General features: G+C 34.7%; 1 protein-coding gene across 3 annotated transcripts; it reads right to left on the reverse strand.

Annotated features, from left to right (window-relative positions):
- Positions 1 to 5,894: 5,894 nt before the first annotated feature.
- LOC144979488 (ELAV-like protein 1) lies at positions 5,895 to 21,446 on the reverse strand. Of its 3 annotated transcripts, XM_078926167.1 has the most exons (6): positions 21,355 to 21,444; positions 17,724 to 17,761; positions 14,248 to 14,314; positions 9,234 to 9,897; positions 7,971 to 8,190; positions 5,895 to 7,553 (listed from the first exon to the last, which is right to left on the reverse strand). In XM_078926167.1, exons 3-6 carry the CDS (start codon positions 14,264 to 14,266, stop codon positions 7,497 to 7,499), a joined length of 960 nt encoding a protein of 319 aa, XP_078782293.1. In that variant the 5' UTR covers positions 14,267 to 14,314; positions 17,724 to 17,761; positions 21,355 to 21,444; the 3' UTR covers positions 5,895 to 7,496. The 3 variants fall into 3 exon arrangements, with proteins under 3 accessions (XP_078782293.1, XP_078782294.1, XP_078782295.1); XM_078926168.1 differs by lacking the exon at positions 17,724 to 17,761 and having other exon boundaries at positions 21,355 to 21,446; XM_078926169.1 differs by lacking the exon at positions 17,724 to 17,761 and having other exon boundaries at positions 14,248 to 14,429; positions 21,355 to 21,442.
- Between the last annotated feature and the right edge of the window lie 912 nt (positions 21,447 to 22,358).

The raw sequence follows: 22,358 nt of genomic DNA on the forward strand, positions 1-22,358 counted from the left end.
AGAAGGATGATGACAGTTGTTTGGATCTTTGGCGGTGGGATAAGTGTGAAAACTTGAAATACAACTAGAACAGAAGGTGTGCAGACACGGCAGAGTTCTTGGACTTTTAAATGGATTTTGACACACTTAACAGATGAAGTCTGTTTTCCTGTCCGCACCGGAACTCCTTTGGTGGCTTTTAAAAAGATTTTCGGCTTCAATGTCTGCTATTCTGTGATATAATTTGTTATCTATAATGTCCATTGTTGAATTATCATCATCATCATCGCTGTCGTCGTCATCTTTCTTGAACTGGAGATGACGTAAGAGATGTAAAGCCTGATATTCGTCTTGGTTGTTGTCATCAAAATTATCATTGTCATCCTCTTTACGGTCATTATTACCGGCTGCCTGTTTACTAATTGAATTGACCTCTGAAGTAGAGCTGAGGTCATGAAACTTTGGACCGTAGTTTCTTGGCTGAAATAGCATCTTATGGTCTCCTTTCACAAATCCTCGTAAATCTCCGTTTGTCGAGGTAAACATTCTTGGGTGAATCTTAGAAAATGTGAAGAAACAAGAGAAATAATAATGAAAAAAGTATGGTTGATAATTTAATATTAGGAGGACAGGATATTATATTGTCGAGACGAAAGTCAAGGACGTTTACTATTCAACAAGAGCTTATCCCAGTTTCTATGGTGTGAAATTGACAATAACAATAGCTTGCCACCCTTTGGATAGGACGCTTGTCTATCGCAAGGTACATTCCGCCTAATTTATCGAACAGACCCAGTTCCCTAATCACTACTGAGTGCTTTTGAAGTGAGTGCTCTACCAACTGAGCTATCGGGACCCCAAAAATATAAGAAGAAATTTTTAAACGATAGATTATGTAAGGTATGGGTTTATTTTTAAATGTAAAAACGACAGAATACATGGTTGTAACAAGGAGAGAAAAAAATCCAACATGTAACTTAATAAGCAAAGGAGAAACTATAAAACAAGTTCAGACATTTAAATATCTTGGATACATAATAACTTCAGATGGCAGATGTAGCACAGAAATAAAACGAAGAATTGCAAGAGCTAAAGATAGTTTTAATAAAATGAGTCTAATTTTTAAAAACCACAATATCTCAATGACAACAAAACATAGAGTTGTGAAGGCCTATGTATGGTCAGTATTATTATATTATGTCTGTGAAAGCTGGACAATTACAGAAGACATTAGAAAGAAACTGGAGGCAGCAGAAATGTGGTTTCTTAGAAGGATTTTAAGAATCTCATGGACAGAGAAGAAAACTAATGAAGAAGTATTAGAGCAAGCTGAAACTAAAAGGTTATTAATTCGTACAATAAGAAAAAGACAAATGCAATTTTTAGGGCACCTCAATCGACATAAATGTATCGAACATCTTGCTCTCACAGAAAAGATAGAAGGTAAAAAGAGTAAAGGTAGACCAAGAAAAACATATTTGAATAGTTTGAACAGCCGGGTGACAAGGAAAGAGAAGAGTAATATTAGTTTTCTGAGGTTATCTGATCAGAGAGATGAATGACGTACCATGATCCACAGACTTGTTCCTTGAAGAAAAATATTTATATATAAATGTGTATAGGGTGCGCCAAGAGCTATATTGTAGTGGTGATGGTAGTAAATAGTCGTGCCCGAGGTGTACATATATATATATATATATATATATATATGCAGGTCTGACACCCGCTTATGGGCCTAGTTTAACAATGTTCTAATGGAAAATATTTTGCGTCATTTTTTTGTTTGTTGAGATTTCCATTACAACAATGGGCCTATAATAAATTGGGTTATCAGACCTGCAAATAAGCGCACGTCGGTAGTGCCGGTTGTGATTATTATTATTATTATTATTATTATTGTCTTTATTATTGTCTTTATTATTATTATTGTCTTTATTATTATTATTGTCTATTATTATTATTATTATTATTATTATTATTATTATTATTATATTATTATATATTATTATTATATTATTATTATTATTATTATTATTATTATTATTATTATTATTATTATTATATTATTATTATTATTATTATTCATTATTATTATTATTAATTATTACTATTATTATCATTATTATTATTATTATTATTATTATCATTATTATTATTATTATCATCATTATTATTATTATTATTATTATTATTATTATTATTATCATTATTATTATTATTATTATTATTATTATTATTATTATTATTATTATTATTATCATCATCATCATCATTATTATTTTATTATTATTATTATTATTATTATTATTATTATTATTATTTTCATTATTATTATTATTATTATTATTATCATTATTATTATTATTATCATTATTATTATCATTATCATCATCATCATTATAATTCGAGTCCACCACAAATCCAACAGAAATGACTAATCTAACGTGATGACCAACCATAACGCTTGACTCCCACAATCTCACCCTGTCACTGACACTACACCGTGTGTGTTCGTCTCTGTCTGTCTCTGTAGATGAACGTAAGTCTCGACCGGAGTCAGAACTGGAGTCAATGATTGTGTTTGTATTGAAAACACAGGATGTCTGGTTAAGTTTACTCCAGGCATCACACAGTTGAGTGGAGACGCAAGAGTCCTTGGGGTGATTCCCTTTGTCCGTGTCCGGCTAATGGTCAGTCTTGTTTCTCTTGACCACTCACGCCTGGATGGTTTAACAGTTAGAAACCAGGGAGTGGGGGGAAAGAGCGGTGCGATATCCCCGCCAATTAGGAGAGAGTTGAGAGAGGGAGGGGGGGGGGGGGGGGGGGGGGGGGGGGGGGGGAGGGGGGGATGTAGGCTGCGCAGCCATGTGATCTTACGGAATGCACTTGCCTTTCGGATCGGGAGGTCCAAAGTTCGAGTTCCTCTCCTGAGCGGCGATTAGTTGAGTCCTTGGAAAAGGCTCTTTACTTACAATCTCTCACCGTACTCGGGTGTAAAATGAGTACCTGACTGTTAACAACGTTGTCTCTGTAGCTGTTGGGAGAAAAATTGTAATATCGCCTAATAGGTGTCATGTCTCGTTCTATATGTTACGTGTTGCTGTTAGTCAGGGCCCCTTTACAAAGCGCGTTGAGCACGTTTTGTGGATTGCGCTATATAAAAGCTCAAGTTTAAATATTAAATCTAAAAACTCTTATTGAACGTGTGATTTCGCTAGTTTTCAATGAAGTCCCAGGTTTGGGAGGGTTTTTTTGTTGTTGCCAAGGTAAAGGTCATTTTAGTTTTAGTCGATCTATATTAGAAAGGACGAGATTTCTGGCCAAAAGTTCCAATATGTGACACATCGTCTCAAAACGGTATTATGTCGGATCGAACCGTATGCTTAAAAGTCGAATTAAATGTTAAACTGGTCAAAATTTATAAATTGCTGACGTTATAACCCTAAAACATGGTATCCATTCCCCACAATAAAACATACAAACTCAACACAAGTCTGATATTTCTGGCTATAAATTCAATTTTCAACATCTTAACCAGCCCGACTTAATACCGTTTTGAGACGGAGGGTCACATATGTGTTTGTGTTCTTTTTCAGACTATGGTCTTCAGAAAAGTGAGTGGAGCAGGCGAGGCATTTATGTTGAAAATAACAGAAAATGGTGACTAGAAAAGTGCCAGAAGGAAATTAAAAATTCGTGGCGATGGGGAATCGAATCTGTGGCCTTACTGATACGGCAACTCCGCCTGGCCGTGAGAGGGGCGCTATGCAGTCGACGCCATAGCGTCCCTCTCACGGCCAGGCGGAGTTGTATCAGTATCAGTAAGAAAAAGCTCACATTTGTATTTTCCTTGTGCCCTCGTTCATCCTGGCTTGGAACATCAAATCCCTAATTCATTTTTGTTACAAATTTGGAGTCACGTTAACGAGTTAACTTTCGTTTCGTAAAAACATGAATTCAAATTTTATTTAAATTTGGCCAGAAAACTCGTACTTCAAATATCGATCGATTTTAATTTAAATGACACTCATCTTGGCAAAAACTCTCAAACCTGGGACTTCATTAAAAACTTTGCTAGGTCTCAGTCCCAAGTTTGAGACTCTCAAATGAGAGGTTTTTTTTTGCCAAGATGAAGTCATTGTTTAAATCGATCAAATTGTCCATTGCCATTGTATATTTAAACTTTTTTTTTTCTTCATATTTTATTGAAATTAATTAATCAAATGTTAAAATAAGTTACGGTATTAATTTTAGTGAGGAATATATATAGCTGTAAGTGTAAGTACGGCTATGTGGTCTAGTGGTATGACACTCGCTATCGGATCGGATGGTCCTGGGTTCGAGCCTCACTCAGCGCATAGTTGAGTCCTTGGAACAGGCCCTTTTAGTCATTCTCTCACCGCACTCAGGTGCAAAGTGAGTACCTGGTCGTTAACGGCGTTGTCTCTGTCAAAAACTTTTTTTGCAAGATCGCCTAACAGACGTCATGTTACGTGTTGCTGTTGGTTAGGGACCCTTTGTAAAGGTAGAAGATGTATCTGTGTGTGATTTTTTGTTTGTTGCTTTAGGTCTCTTCCAACACAATTGAGGTTATATGAGAGACCGCTGAAACAAAAAAACAAGCAATCTAACAAAAATAGTACAAATGTCAATCAAAATCATAACCATAAGATATCATAAGCTAAATTATAAATAACCAAGAACAAACAGGCAGAAGATTTACAGAAAAAAAAAAAAAAAAAAAAAAAAAATCCCCTGTCAAAAATACAATCACAAACCAAAGAAGCAGGATAGGCTAGTAAGAGAAAGAGAGAAGAAGAAACGAGATCACTATCGGATCGTACACCCATGCGAACATCATAGGTATATGATTCAAGGGTGATGCTCCCATCCAACCACCCGCTATCTGTGTGTGAGTGTATGTTTATCAATGTTGTCAAAGAATGAATATTTCAATGCCATCTAATATTATAAAGCGCCGCTGATCACTTAAGTTGGACGTTATATAAGTAACTTATTATTACTGATACTGGGAGGGAAACCGTCAAATGCATAGTTATTGTTTTGGGAGATATTTTTTTCCTTGTAAATCATCTCTCTGTTGTTATGTATTATTATATGCGTTATTTTGAATATATAAATATAATGTCCGAACTTGTGTTGCAATTTGCAATCTACTACTTATGGATGAAATTGACAGGGCTTTAAAAATGCTTACATTATAAATTCAAAATAACATATAATAATACATAACAGAGAGATGATTTACAAGGAAAAAAATATCATCTCCCAAAACAATAACTATGCATTTGACTGTTTCCCTACCAGCTAGAACTCCGGCCAGGGCCAGGACAAAACCAAGTAATTGTTTTTAAGGGTTTTACGGCGCTTGCAACACATTTAGGTTATATCATCGCCAGTAAAAAGGAAGAAAATGGGACAGTAAAAAGTTCTAGAATTACAATTAGAGCAACCAAGAGAAAGTAAGACAAAGGGGAACTGGGAACAAATAGGGATCAGATGTAGATTCCAAGAGAATACCACCAATGTACTTAATTTGAGATCACCTAAAAGTCTCATCCAGACACAAGCACAGGTCCCAACTAAGAGGAATACACTCAAATGTTTAGCAATCATATAATATAATATGCAAACTAAACATAATACAATGCATATCAGAGAGATGGTTTACAAGGAAAAAAATATCATCTCTCAAAACAATAACTATGCATTTGACTGTTTCCCTCCCAGCCAGGACAAAACCAAGTAACCTCATTCCAAGACAAAGACAGAAAGCATGTTGGAAAACAGATATAAGGGGATAGAAGACACAGTATGTACCTCCCTGCCCACTATGGGAGGTCAAGAACCCCACCCAGCAAAACAAAACAAAAAACAAACGAAACACACACCTATTTCCAACAGAATTTTTTTTATTTGTTTTGTTTTTCTTTTTTTTCTCTCTGGAAGATTGGTTTTATTCCAACTTGTAAACGTAAAGAAAAAAAAAAGTGACAGAATGTGAATTTCAATTTTTCCAATATATACACATGAAATAAATGAGGATGATGATGGGAAATAAATTCGAACCAGGAGGTAATTCACACAACCTGGACACAATGGCTCCTGAAAACGCCAGATAATTTTTTGGGTTACCTAAAAGTGAAATATTAGCAAAGAACAAGAAAACCAAATAATATCATTAAAACTGTAACTAGTAATAATAATAACATTGAAAACGATAGACAACAACAATAATTATAATTATTATTGTTATGAAAAACAAAACCAAAAAACCAAAAGGGGAATATGATAATAGTAATAACCACAACAATAAGCAGCTTAAAATACAGAATAGTAAATATGTAAGTATATATAATGATAAAAATACGATTTTAAAAAGAAACAAAAAAACTTGAAATTAGTAATCCATGAACACGACCATATTGTAATATTATATATAACTCTATACTATAATGGTGAAAATTGTTTAAATATTAAAAACCGTATTGAAAAATTGGAACAGCAATACTAATAATTAAAAAACCTTTCAAGAAAAAAACAGATAACCCAAAAAAACTTTTTTATTTTTCCAAGAAAACCCATTGATCTGGTGATGGCTCGTAGTGTAAGCACTTGAGAATCGAGCTTGCTCTATTTGACTTGCAAATAAAATGGACGCTCAAATATTTTTTTTTTGTTTTAGGAAGGCAGTGATTGTCCCACATTAGAGAATTTAAAAAAAAAAAAATCACCCCAAGACAACTTAATATAAAAGTTTGATCTACAACGGACTTTTTTCTCTCTCATCACAATCGGCTATCTTCACAAAGATTTAACGCCTTCTCTTCTTTTAAAATAACGTTTAAAAATAATCTGAAATCAACAAGAGACAAATAACAAACTGTCACAAATTGGTTAAGTACTTTTGTGTACCAGTATGATTATTTAGTCTACTGTAACATTATAACAAACCAAGTCAATATTGTTTCTTACAATTGACATTACAACTTCCGTGAATAAAGGCCCATTAATACCTTCCTGGAAACTAAACTTTGTGTTGTCAATATACCTTAATAGATGGTCAATTTATACACATTTTGTTTCCCAGTTCATCGGATTACAATTTCAAGCTTACAATAATTATATTTAAAACTTTCTATTTCAACTGTTCCGATTAAGGTAAGGACTTCGGCTACACTGCACAAGGGATGGATGCTGTTTCTATTCACTAAAAAAAAAAAACAAACTTTTTCATTTATAATTCTGAACAGAAACCATACTTCATACATTGACTGTTTACGATGAACCAAAACATGCCAACATCTCTCAAAAAACCAACAGCATCTATCGACATATGAAAATAAAAGTTTTCTGATCAAAATGAAAAAAAAAAAAAAAAAAGAAGTGATTTTCAGTGTACAACAGTACATTGTACAGGTTGTGGTAGCTGATCAGTCATGGAGCTGACTGACGGTTGAGTTGATGATTGTTGACGGGATGGATCATTGCCAGAATTACATGGTCATACCAGGCTGTTGTGGTTGGTTATTTTTATCAGCTTTGAAGCTCACCTAGAAATGATAAAAAAGAAAAAAAGAATGAAATAAAAGAAAACATTTCAGAATATCACTGAATGGTTTGTTTTTATGGGTTTTACGGCGCTTGCAACACATTTAGGTTATATCAGCGCCTGTAAAAAGGAAGGAAATGGGATAGTAAAAAGTTCTAGAATTACAATTAAAGCACCCAAGAAAAGGTAAGACAAAGGGGAAATGGGAACAAATAGGGATCAGATGTAGATTCCAAGAGAATACCACCAATGTATTTAGTTTGAGATCACCTATAAGTCTCATCCCATCCAGACACCAGGACAGGAATACACTCAAATGTTAACTAATCATCTGTTTAAAAAAAAAAAAAACCCAAAAAACAATCCATAACAGAGAGATGATTATGTCATGCACTGACACTGACACACAGCTACTGACCTGCAATTGTTTCCCCTGGAATTGGAAGCCGTTCAGTCCATGGATGGCATTCTGTGCCTCAAAGAAGTTGGTCATGGTGACAAATCCATATCCCTTACAGCTCTTCTTATCATGGTCCACCATGGTCTTCACTTTCTGCACAGTACCATAGGGGGAAAACAGGGCCCACAATGTTTCGTCCGAGGCATTACTGCCAATGTTGTATACAAACAAGGTAAACCTGGAGATTTCATTTCAAAAATAAATAATAAATAAATATTTTAACCAGTTTAATCCTAATTAGCTCTAAACTTGTGCTTAAATCCCCCCACACAAAATACAACAAAAATATCTAAGGTCACTTATGATGGTTTGGAAACAAATCAGCAATTACAGCATCTCTGTGAAAAGGCATCTTAACTCACTCAATCCTAGAGATTTTTGCTCCTTTTTTGTATTAAAAATGAGCATGTACAAAGATAGTTTTATTCAACTATTTACATGTAAAAATTAAAAACATTAGCTGTGATACTACGCCTATATTTTGTCTTATAAAAAACGTATAAATAGGCATGGGGTAAAAGCAACCTGGGTAAACTACGGATATAGTCGGTGTTAGGGTTGATTGAGTTGAGAAAAAAAAAGTGAATTAAAACGGTCGCTTTACTTTAAAATATTTTAGAATTTCTGACAATGATGACAGGGCTGTCTGCTCATGGTTAACTCTCTCGAGTTCATATGTATGGGAAATCGAAACAATTTGTTTAACGTTCCATTAGAGTGAACTTGAGAGAGTTAAAGCATATTTCACATATGTCAACTACTCTTCTAAATGACGGGGTTTCCGATTCAAGAACATTTACAGGTATGGTACATCAAAACTTACAAACAAGACACAATTCTTTGATATAATATGAACAAAAAGATTGCACAGTGCAAATCTATTCCATGACAAAACCACACGCCTAGAATGGATCATTAAACACAGTGCTGTAATGAGAAAGGAGGGCAGGATATTCCTTTAAAAAGGTGTCACCATGTCTTTGTGTTGCTATTTGCAATCTATTACTTATGGATGAAATTGACAGGGCTTTAAATACTTCAAAACTTAGACCTCTGCAATTAAAAAACAAAAAAAAGTCATCTTCTCGGTTCTGCATCATGTTTGAATGTCAAGTTGGTTACCCCCCCCCCCCCCCTCCCACCACCCCCCCCCCCCCCCCCCCCCAAAACAAGTTTTAAATCAAAGACTGTAACACTGATAAATGTCTCCAAACTTCTTACCCGCCCTGTTGTCCTTGCTGGAACGCCATGTTACAACCCATGGGGTTAAATCTCTGGAATCTGTTGTTCATATTCCTCATGGGACCTGGGGCGCCAGCAAAGTTGGGAATGGGCACGTACTGGATCTGTTGTTGCTGCATCTTCTTGCTGTTGTCATCGGCAAACTTGACCAGGATGGGCTCTGAGCAGCCTTCGTGGGTCTTTCCGCTGACTTTCAAGATGGCTTTTTCAGCCTCCTCCCTCGTGTCATACAGGACAAACCCAACACATTTACTGGCACCTGTGTTCAGGTCCACCAGGACTCGAGACTGGATGATCTTGCCATGCTGTTCAAAAAGTTTGTTCAACTCAGCTTCCTTCCAGTGCTGGGGCAGGTTACGCACATACAAATTAGCTCCTTTAATCTTGTCTCCTCCCATTCTGGCTAAAGCTACTTTGATCCTTTTGTTCTGTAACTGTAAACCAGACAGGGTTTCAATGGCTCTCTGAGCATCTGGGGCAAGCTGGAAGTCAACAAAGCCAAAGCCATAGCTGTACCCTGTGGATTTATCTCGGACAATTTTTGAATTTTTGATGGGACCAATGCTGAGGAAAAGGGATCTGAACTCTTCGTCTGTCAGTGTTTGGGGCAGGTAGTTGATGATCAAGTTGGTGTTGCTTCCATCTGGACATTTGAATGACAGATAAATTGGAGTCAGTCTAAAAATAAATACCTGCACACATTTTGACATGTCTCTCTTAGATAAAATTCATTAATGCCAATAATCACTTTGTCTAAGTTATCAAAAGACACCATCAATGTATTTTGGATTATTCATTGACTTACATTTATTTGTCATGCGAAACTAATGAACTCTTATTCTGTTGAAATCAATTGTAACAAAACAGGTAGACAGGTGCAATTCCATCAAATGTCAAGTAGTAATAAAATAAAAATAATAATTAAAAAAAAATAAATAAAGAATTTATAAAGTGCTTAGTCACTCATGGGAGCTCACGGCACTATGTATATGTATACAAAAAACTGAGGCATTTAGTTTAGAAATAATGGATGACGAAGATGATCGATAGTTAAAACAATGCACAAATTAAACTTAAAGGCAATGGACAAAAAATTCTGTTTTCATATTATTTTTAAAAATTTCAAATTAGGGGCTGGATCTAGTTTTAAAACTTATGCCATTCCACAACAGAAGGGCACTGATACAGAAAGATTTACTGTTGGGTGAATATGCTCGAAAACTTTCTTAGGTTAAGCAATCAAGAGTCAGCAGATCTCAATGTTCGCATTGATTTATAGGGAGTAGTTAGGTCTTGGATGAAAGGAGGGGAAATTCCATTCATGGAATTATATGCATAACAAAGAATCTTAAAATCAATTAAAAAATTTACCGACACTGTTACATTCATCATTGTTACAGTGTTTGATTTAAAACTTTTTTGGGGATGTTGTTTTTAGTAGGATTGACTACTCCAACACCCTTCTTGACAGCTGCCCTGATTACACGATTAACAGATTGCACAACGTTCAAAACAAAGCAGTCAGAATTACATCCCTCACTAAATCATCAAACGGATGTATAACACCAATTTTAAAATCCTTTCACTGGCTGTTAATAGTGTAATCAGGGCAGCTGTCAAGAAGGGTGTTGGAGTAGTCAATCCTACTAAAATCCAAAGAAGACATTAGCACGCTAGTTATATTTTTATTGATAAGGTGTCTTACTTTCCCTATATTTCTCAAATGAGGTTGCAAGATTACATTGGGAAACATTTTAATTCATGGACAAATTGTTATCTAACAAAACACCAAGGTTACAAACATGCGTTGAGGAAATGTTGACAATTGTACCAGCAATATCAATAGAATGGGATAACATTTGTGGTGTACTATTTTTCTTTCAAACCGAATAATTTCTGTCTTATCTTTATTTAGGTTAAAAGTTTAAGTTGTTAGCAGTAATCCAAACTTTGATCTTTTTCATGCCTGCCAAAATCCTTTCAATTATTTCATTTTCACTTTTTAATGTGTCAGGACAATAAAATTGGGTATCATCTGCATACAGATGTTAGTTAATACTAAAATCATCGATTTTGAATCTATTTTCTGGATACGATTTGACCATGCAAGAACAAGCCCGTCGAAGCTAAAAGCATTCTGAAGACGTATAAAAATGTCCTGGTCTACAGTAAAACTACAGTGCAACACGCATTCTATGGACTACATGGGATAGCCTGAAAAGCTTGTCTACACCCGGGCACATTTAGTAAAAATATAGCCAGAGTCCACGACTATCCGGCGCTTGTCACATGCATTGAAAAATAAGCATCAATAAGATCACGATGGGATGACCACGGCACAATGCAACTTACTTTCTCCCCCCCCCCCCCCCTCTCTCTCTCTCTCTCTGGCCCATTGGTGGAAACCATGAAACCATTCCTGGATGGCGTTGACTATTAATTCCTGGAATGCGAGTTCGGCAAATGAGTGTTGCACTGTAATAATAAATTATCTTTAAAGAAATCTTTTTTTTTATCATCCAGTTTGTTTTTTTCCGCAGCTGGTCACAAAATCCAAAATATATATATTGCAAACTGCTGGAGATTTGTAGATTGACAAATCTAATAACAATATAATAGTAATAATAAAATAATAATAATAGTAATAATTTTTAAAAATAAATATTGTTGTAAAATCACCATCATTATGCTTATTATCGTTAGGTATCATAATCATTTGTATAAAACTATAAGATGCAAAATTTGATGCAAATCTTGAAAACAATGACTAGAGTATTAGTAAATTGGTGCTCGAATTCCCCTGAATCATTATCACAAATATTATCATCAACATTGAAAGAGGAAATCTTTACTTTACAGCAACATAAAAGTGAGTGGAGCAGGCACTTATGTTGATAATAACAAGAAATGAAGTGAGTAGGAAAGTGCCAGAAGACAAAAGAGAATAAAAACTTCACGGCAGCGATGGGGGCTCAAACCCGCGACCTTACCTGTAAAACTCTGCCTGACCTGGTTGTGAATAGCTCATACGGTAAGAGTCCTGATCTCCCCGGACAGGCAGAGTTGTCGTACCAGTAAGGTTGCGGGTTCGAGCCTCCATCACCGCCGCAAAGTTTTTATTCTCTGCTGTCTTCTGGCACTTTCCTACTCACTTCACTTCTTGTTGTTACCAACATAAAACCAGAATTAGAAAGTTGACCCTACAGCATGACCATGGGTCAGCTGCGAACCATTCAAAATTCCTGATATCACAGAATTCCTCTGATCCAAGGAAAATTGACATCCTTGCTGTTACGACTCTACCTCCTATGGCAAATAATTAAAACTATGTGTTTTAAAATGTAGATTAAGGAAAGGCAGAATATTATTTGAATGTCAAATTTGTGAGAATATGTAAATTGAAAAAGAAAAAAAAAATGAAAAATCAAAATAATAAGACAGGAACAGAAATCAAATTTTGTAAAGAACTGATTGAACAATAGAAACAAATGAAGATAAAAACAAGTGAATGCCCTCTTGGGAAAACAGTGTGTCTGACTTAATGGATTAATCACAAGACGTGTTATATCCAGAGGCCTTACCCGAGTCTATTTTTAGAGCTGTTGATTCAAACATATCACACAATATATATCTACAAAAGTTTGACTTGAATCCATTGAGGGAAATTTTAATATATGATCTGTTTGCTTGTTTTTCTTTTTAAGAGTGTTTCAGCACTTACACCACATTTAGGTCATTTTAGTGCCATTAAAAAAAATCTAGATTTACACTTTAACTTGAAAGCACACAAGAAAAGTAGGACAAAGGGGAAAGGTACATAAAGGGAACATTAGATTCCAAGAGCATACTATCATTGTGCAACTTTTGAGATCATCTGAGTCTCATCCAGACACAAGCATAGGATCCCACTAAGAGGAACAAGCTCAATTGCTTACATTATACATTCAAAACAAATATAACAACATATAACACAGACGATTTAAAAAACCAAAAAAAACATGAGCGTTTGTACAGCACAATATCCACTAAATGCGTTCAAAGTGCTTTAGAAGAAGAAGAAAAAAAATCATCTCCCAAAACCAACTAAACATTTGACTGTTTCCCTCTCAGCCAAGGACTCCGACAAGGGGAAGGACAAAACCAAGTAATCTCATTCCAAGACAATGACAAAAAGCAAGTTGGAAAGCACATACAGGGGTATAGAAGACCATGGGAGGTCAGGAGCCCCACCCAGATGTATGATCTGGGTTCAGATTATTTAAAACAATAACAAAAAAAAAAAAAAAAAAAAAGTATTCTGTATGTTGTATTGACATTAATTTGTTTAAACCTTCAATTCTAGTTCTATTTTTACTTTTGGTATCTTTTTAAAAGATATTTAATAATCCACGATATACAAAGTCAAAATAAATAAACAGTTATGAAGAAGAAAGATAACTATGTTGAAAAACAAAATACAAGTCATTTCAGTGTCAGTAAAAAGTCAGATATAAACTAGCCAAAAGACATGAACTTATCTATTAAGAACCTAAAAAGGAAGGGAGACAACCTTTTGGTATTTAGTTTGAGCACACTATCAGTGTACTGAGTTATAGATCACCTTAAAGTCTCATCCTGACAATATCACAAGATCCCACTAAGAGGGATACACTTAAATGTTTACAAATCATTAGTTTAAAATTAAAAAAAATAACAGAACATAAGAGAGATGGTTTATGAGGATAAAAAATATAATCTCCCAAAACTATAACTATACATTCGACTGTTTCTTTCCCAGCCAAGGACTCTGGCCAGGGTCAGGACAAAACTAAGCCATCTCACTCCAAGACAAAGACAGAAAAAAAATTGGAAAACAGATACAGGGGGATCGAAGAGACAGCAAGTACTTCCCCACCCACTATGGGAGGTTGGGAACCCCACCCATGAATTCCTCCCTACCTTTGACATTGAATAAAACCAGATTTATTGAAAATCTAAATCAGCGTCCACTCACCGTCAATGTGTTCTTCCATTTTAGCTGTGTGAGATGATCCGTCCAAATGTACAGACTAGAAGAGATGCTGGTAGAGGAGGTAGTCGTCATTGTGGAAAAGGGGGAGGAGCACCAAGCGAGCACGTCAGTGAGTGGGAGGAGGAGGAAAAAAAATAAAAATAACAAAAAAAATTGAAAAGAGCCTGAAGGAAAAAGAGGATAAGGTTAGGATTTTGTGGAAGAGATGATGACAGGTTTTAAACTGATAGGGAGTGAGTCACCTGTCAAAAGTGTCTACACACAATTACATTGTTTGCTTTTAGTTTACAATAGTTGTGACACTTGGAGGTCTTCCAATTTCAACGCCAATAATATCACGATAGGACAAATTCGGAAGGTTATTGGACAAAAAAGAAAGAATTAAAGTTAAAGACAATTGTGCTTGTCTGTGTGTGTTATATTGCTGTGCTAAAGCCAGGAAATTAAAATAATAGTTACTGAGAGAGAGAATAAAGGAAGGGCAATGGAGATTTGTAGAAAACTCGATGTGAAGATATAAAAATTGTCTATACTATGATGTTTAAATTCATAAGTATGAAACCCAATCAATTCCACAACTTACAATTACTAATATCATGTTTCCAGTTTCCATGAAAGAATAGATCATGAAATAACAGGAAATCCCAATTCATGTTTGCATTGGCAAGATACAAACAACACATCCCTGCACAATTCCCACTGGACACGTCAAATGTCCAAAATTAAAAACAATATAATCAATAATCTGTCACACGCTAACAGAATATCCTATATATATATATGCCACAATTATTTCATTTAAATGGAAATAAATCTGTTATTGAGTGAGACAAATTAATTTCACAAATTTCCAGATACAGCAATATGTGACCCTTCATCATATTGATTTTAATTTGTTGTTATATATCAGTGGTGCTGGTCTACACATCTGTAAATAGAATTCGTTATGAAATCAGTAAAGTGTGGGAAAGTAATGAAGGACTTTGTTTGAAAATGTCTACTGTCTATTTAAAACTAAAACAGGAGAAAAAAAATATTATACCAAAAAGAAAAGAGAAACAATAACGCAAACAAAACCAAAAAAAAAATTAATTAAAAAAAAATAATATATATATAGCATTAGTAAAAGCATGCAAAGGTCACTATAAACTATAAATTTTTAAAAAGAATAGGCAGTCCCTCCATTAGTCACAATCTGTTACACATTTTGTTCACATATTTGCTTTTCCCACTTCAAATGCACTTCTTTTGACATTGTGTCCCATTAAGATTTTAGATAAATGATAACTTTGTCCGAGTCGTAAATTACACCACCATAAAGTATATACGGTGTTGAATTATACATCCTCTGGGGAATACAGATAAGACAGGAAATTCCCACAAATGCACTATTTTGTCAAATCACTTGTTTAAATTTAACTCTTCAATTGGAATTTAAAACAGGAACAAAAAAATCGATTTCTCCATCGTTGTACAAAACAAGTCCTGTTAGTCACTGGTACAGAAGTTAGCCAGTTAACTGAAAAGTGGAATGTTAACAGAAATCACCAAAGGTCTAATCTTTATACAACAGATACTAATGAAGCCACGACAAAATGGAGACCCAAAAGATAAATTATAAGACGAAGAAAAATTGCTCCTACATTTGAAATTTTTAAAACCCTGTGACTATGCATGACAGGTGAATGTAAAAATATTTTGCTTAGTTGATAAAACATTTTAAAATTTCAGGATAGAAAATAGAGAAGATAAGAGAAAGAAAGAAAGAAAGAAAGAAAGAAAGAAAGAAAGAAAGAAAGAAAGAAAGAAAAAAAAAAAGAAAAAAAGAGAAGGTAAGAGAAAGAAAGAAAAAATAAAAAATAAAAACAGAGAGAGAGAGAGAGAGAGAGAGAGAGAGAGAGAGAGAGAGAGAGAGAGAGAGAGAGAGAGAGAGAGAGAGAGAGAGAGAGAGAGAAAGAACGAGGCGGGAAGTCAAATTACCTTCTGGGTAAGAAGAAGAAGAAGAAGAAGAAGAAGAAGAAGAAGAAGAAGAAGAAGAAGACGAAGAAAAAGAAGAAGAGAAGGAAGAAAAAGAAGAATAAGAAGGAAGAAAAAGAAGAATAAGAAGGAGCTGGTGCAGTCGTATGTGAACGAAGAAAAAGAGAAAAATCAATCACAGTCGTAAGGAAAGAAAACCTACGCTATGAGCATTCATTTATCTTTTCATTCGAAGAAAAAAATATCTCTCATTCATTATTCCGGCTCCCTTTCGACCAGATACTAAGAAAGCGTTGGAACGGAGATTGTCAAATGGAAAAATTGTGTGTGTGTGGGTTGCAAAATAGAGAGGAATGGCCCCGTCCGACACACTGTGTGTGTTATTTGATTACCGAGGACGTGTATGTTCAATAACTCGTGACAAGACAGCCAGGCAATCGACACTAACTGGTACATGCAGGCAACATCAGCAGCAAATAGATGCTGCGTACTTGGCTAAGAAGGGTAGACATAGTTTTGCGTGTTGGTACGTTATATCTGGCTGGCGGAGTTATGCGTAATTTACCTTCACTTGCAGCATTAATAGCTGACTGGTTGGTTGTTTTCGACTATCTTTTTTAAGGCGACGCAATAGAAATTCCTTTGTTTTTCTTCTACGTTTTTTCTTTTGACAGAATTTATCGAGCAAAGTTGGACTGTCGGAAATTCGACAATTGTCAGAAGATTTACAGGCCTGCTATGTAAAACACAGGCAAATCTGTCCTTTACGCAATTCAACACTCAAATAAGCATAGTCAGTTTAAGTTTAAAGATCCCAGAGATTTTGTAAAATAAATCCCTGTTTCTGGAGAAAATCGACATAATAGTTGCAATAAAAAATTGCACATTCAAATAAATACAGTTGATAAAATGCAACGGGTAAAAATAAAAAAGTAAACATATCACTGTGCAACCTATGCCAGATTAGATATCCCTCAATAATTGACGACAAGATATTAATTTCTGAAATAAACTACAATGACTGCTAACCATTAGACTGTAGGTCAAGAAATTAATCATTTCTCTAACTAAATTTCAGTTATTTTAAAAGTTTGAAATATCTTATATAACTAGAGACGGAAATATGGCTGCAGTGTCTAAGAATGTCAGAATTTCACAGCAATAAGTTGTGCCATGATGAGAATGGATATGATGTCTGAGTACAGTAAAAACAAAACTGACCTATAGAAACAGAATGAATTAAATTGTAATAGTAAAGAATAAAATTAGAACTATCTCAAAATTGTATCTTCATAAAACAACCAACAATCCTTCATGGGGTCAATTATCACAGAAGCAAATTCGTGAAGGTCACAAGTGATATGTGCACTCTAATAATAAAATAAAGGAAAAAAAAAACACAGTCAGCAGTATCATAAATTAAAAAAAAACAAAAACAAAAACAAAACAAAAAATAGAAGGAAAATGTAAAATATATTTACCCTTCTTTACTATCCGAAAGAAAAAAATTCTGATATATCTATAAAAAAAAAAAAAAAAAAGAAAAAAAAATTATTAATAATTGGAGCATGAGAAATATGAATAAGAAGTATAAATAATTATATCAGTAAAAGCAAAAAGCAATAATCAGGCCTGTAAATGGTTGGTGGAAAAATTGTCGGAACTTTTTGAACACGCGAAAATAGACACAACAGGACAAAAGAAATGGATTATTTAATAAACACAACACAAGTATTACTATTACACGCCAATTGACTAGTCAAATCCTGTCACTTTCCCCAACTCATATATACTACAAAATAAGCAGGTCCTTATTTTACAGACCTGTCAACCTTCCCAGAATGAAAAATGACCCTAAAAAAGAGTATTTTGTCCGCAGGTGTGGAAAAAACGTGTGCACTATACAAAAATATATATAAAAGCTAACACCAAGCCCAAATCAAAATAAACTCTGATCTTCATCAACAATCTCTAGTACTTAACAAAATTATCGGTTTATTGAGAAACTAAAACTTAATTTTAAGTTAAGTATATAAGTAAGGCTCAGAAATTGCAATATCTAAGGAAATTGCTTTCGACACACTAAGAGAAATGACCAAAAGACCCCAAACATGTATTGATGTTAGTGTCAGTGGAAGTAGTGGTGGTTGTTGTAGTGATGGTGCTCTAGTGGTGGTGGTGATGATAATGAAGTTGTGGTTGTGGTTGTGGCAGTGACAATGCTGTGATGGCGGTTGTAGAAGTGGTGATGACATGGTGGTAATGGTAAGAAATGATGAGGTGGGGATGATGATGCTGATGTATCAAATGAAGTTGTGATAATGATATCTGCCAGTCTAGTAAATCAGTTATAAGTTTTGAGATAAAATATTTGGGAGGGTGGTCTGCAATTCAATAGATGACATTTTGTAACAGTGGCAAGATATTTTCCATATATGTTATCTAAAGATCCCTCTCTCTCTCTTTCTCTCTCTGTCTTTTTTTTTTTTAGCATTCACTACTACTACTACTCCTGCTACAACTACTACTACCAGTACTACTACTATTACTACTACAACTACTACTTCTACTACTACATACTACTATTACTTTTGGTCAAATGAAGGGAAATTAACAAATATGTAATATGCAAATACAAGTTAAATACATCTAATCTAAAACAGTTCTAGAGAATTCCTTTTGAACCGAATACCATTCATTCAAAACCTGTACAAAATAATAAAGAAAAAAAGGTCATTATAAACTTTATACATCAAAATAGAGTAATTTTAGTTATAAAATGAAATAATTAATTAAAGGCTTCATTGTCAAAGATGTTAGTACCATTTAATTTTCACTAAACATTTTTTATTTAATAAGTGGCAAAAGCTTCAATATGGCCTGGGGCCATTTAAAGTATAAAATAAACTTATATGCATAATTCTATGTAAATCCTCAAAAAGATGAGACAAATATTAGTGAAAACCGGCATCATACAACTAGTTATAGGCCACTCCCTAGGCTGCAGCCATGGTTGGATCATGCTCCAACATCTCCCCGCACCATGCTGCCTGGTCCGAGTAGTCATCAAACAATAAATCGAAAAGATGAACTATAGTACTAAATGTGATGCATCAGTCAGAAACACGGTCAACAGTTGATGTACGACATGTATGTCAATGCATCAACATCAACATCATTCACGTAAAATATTTTTTTAAAATGATACTAAATCCTTCGGAATTGTATCCAAATTGGGTCCAAAAACCGTACTAAAATACACGAAATCGTACAGGTTGGCAGGTCTGATTTTATGGTACCAAACAAGAAATCCAAAGTACTTGAGAGAGTACACATGTTTCTGGGCCCAGATCTGAGTTAGTTGTAAAATGAAAGGAAGAGAACAATTCCTACCTTTTTGAAGGATGTGTATCTAAAGTCAGCTTTCGAAAAGGAATAAAAACTTATTTTTTCAAGGCACGAAATAAAACTCTTTTTTTTTGTTGGTTCTGTTTCTTGAAATTACGAATTCTATTTTCACTTTTAATTTTTCTTTTTTAAATATCGGCACTTAACAGAATATATCAACCAAAATCGTACTGTCGGAAATCCGACAATTGTCGGAAGATTTTACAGGCCTGAATAATCCATACCGGCCAACTTTTCAAGGAGCAAAAACAGAACAACCCATCGCTTTGAGTCAACACAGCACCATATCATAATCATAATGGTTCAGGGGATTTAAACCCCCCCCCCCCCCCCATAACTATAACTAAAAGGGGGGTCGGGGGTCTCCCCTCGATATAGGCACTTAAATGAATGTGTCACAGTTCTCCCATTCACCTGTGTGACCGCTAGTTATCGTTTGTGAGCTGCAGGCTAAAACCATGGCTTGGTTAAATTGAGATATCTCTGGTATTTATTTACAGAACTGGATAAATTAAATACCAAAATAAAGGGCATTGAACGCCCTATCATTTGGTACAATTACTATTTCCCTCCATAAATTCATTTAGAAGATATTGTAATGGAAAGATAACTTAATTGTAGTGGGCAAGAAAATCAAGCCGTTTATCATCATTCATGAAAAAATCCCCTTAAAACATAAATAATCATAAAATTCAATCATTTTCCTTTTCAATGATACCATTTTCAACTTTCAAAACTGCTTCCAGGATACCCTTTGAGCATTCCATAAAATCACACTCATTTCAAAATCTACCAAAAGTAACGCCATTTCAGCTTGGACTGCCGTGGTCAGCGTCGGTCATTGGCTCCTAGCCTTGTGACGTCACAGTGTTTCAGGGGAATCCCCTTTCGTTTTTTCAGTCAGCTGGTGCCCAATTTCAGGCTGATTCCTATAGTAATTTTTGGGTGTTTTTAAGGCATAAAAAATTGAATAACTCTGCTTCTATATAACCTAGAGACAAAATTCAAACGGTTTTATCATCGGGATGGTATACTGCATCATAGTAAACCAGATTTTATACTGTAATTTGAAAACTGAATTTTCATTTAAGTGCCTACTCGATAATAAAAATCCCTTCTTGATTCTTTAGGACTTTAGGTGGAACTGCGGAAGCCTGTCATTTTTCTTCTTCTTTCATTAATATGTCATTATCACCAACATTCGTTTATCATGCTTTATTTTAAGGGTCAAAAATAAAGTTCCAATCGGCGGCCACTGGACTGATCAAAGTCAAAGTGCCTAGATGAGGGTATACCGAGATGAGTAGGTTGGGGTCAGAGTAGAGTCAGAGTTGGGAGAAGTTTGTTGATTTTGCGCATTTTGATGAATTAATGATTTCAAACTTTACTTGTAGTGTACCCCAGTTGCTGCTAAAGAAAGCCATAATTTTCATTAATGTAACAAAAAATAAAAGTGGAAATGTAATAGTAATAGTCAATATCATTAGAGAGAAAGTCATGGAGACAATGCCGGTAAAGACAAGAGCGGGGTATCGATAATAGGTATTCGTAATTAAAATTATACGATTTTGACCTATGGTGGAAGATGGTCATAATATGTTCGTTGGGAGATCCCCCTATTTGTTTCATTTTGTTAAAATTTCGAATTGATAGGCACTTTAAAATCGAAAAAATATAAAAAACAGTGATCAAAATCAACTTCACCTCAGATTTCCTGGGTTGGGAAATAAAAAGAAAGAAAATCGGAAGTACTTCGAGCAGTCGAGCAGGTTTCAAATTTGCTGCCAAATGTGTATTTATTTTAAAGCCAAATAAGTTTCAACTGTCCAAAATATTTAAAGCTATCTCCCAACATGATGAATACGTGTATTACAAAGACAAAGTGTCTTCGATACTTAAATGTCTTTGGTTTTGTATGAGCTTCGAATTTTATGTTTCCAAAATACGTTTTATTTATCGATTTGGCTAAGCGTGGTTCATCTGTAGCTATCATATTATGCACCCAACAAGCTATATATATTGATGCTACGCTTTAATAAAAGTTATCCTTAATAAAATACTCAATTATTTTGCTCGCCAGATCAATCAAACTGACACACAAACTTTGTATAACTTTTAATATTTCTATTCTGTGAGAGGGGCTTTAGTGAGAATTTATCACTCTCTGGCGGTCTGAAAAAAAAAAAAAAGTTGAGTGACGCTAACTTCATTTATTCTATAGTAGTCTTATGAGCGACTGCAGTTAATTAAAATTATGGGTTTATCTCACCATTGTTAAAGAACGTGCTCCCCCCCCACTTTAAAAAGTCCATAAAACAATAAGAATGTAGGATTTGAATTCGACCCCCCAACAAAAAGATAGATTGAAGTTTCAATCCTACTGTTTTACAATTCCCAAATTTAGGAAATTGCCTTCAAAAATGTTCAACCTGGCAATCTTGATTTCTCCGCTTAGGTCATCATGCCCACTAACAATGGCCTCTGTCTCAATCGCAAATTCCCGAAAAATTTTGGTGCCGATAATTCGGATAGAATATTTAATAAGTAGTTGGCACCTTCTCGGTATTCAAAACAAAACAAGTGAGGGGGGGGGGGGGGGGGTCTGAAAATCAAATTTCCCTCTAATTTTGGTTTCAGAGTCAGAGTCAGAGCAAGCATTTTGAAATTGGTATCATATGAATATATAAGACTGAATAATTTTGCAACCA

The sequence above is a fragment of the Berghia stephanieae genome, chromosome 9 (genome assembly GCF_034508935.2).
Source record: "Berghia stephanieae isolate SIO BIC M18660-M18661 chromosome 9, UCSD_Bste_1.3, whole genome shotgun sequence".
Classification (NCBI taxonomy): domain Eukaryota; kingdom Metazoa; phylum Mollusca; class Gastropoda; order Nudibranchia; family Aeolidiidae; genus Berghia; species Berghia stephanieae.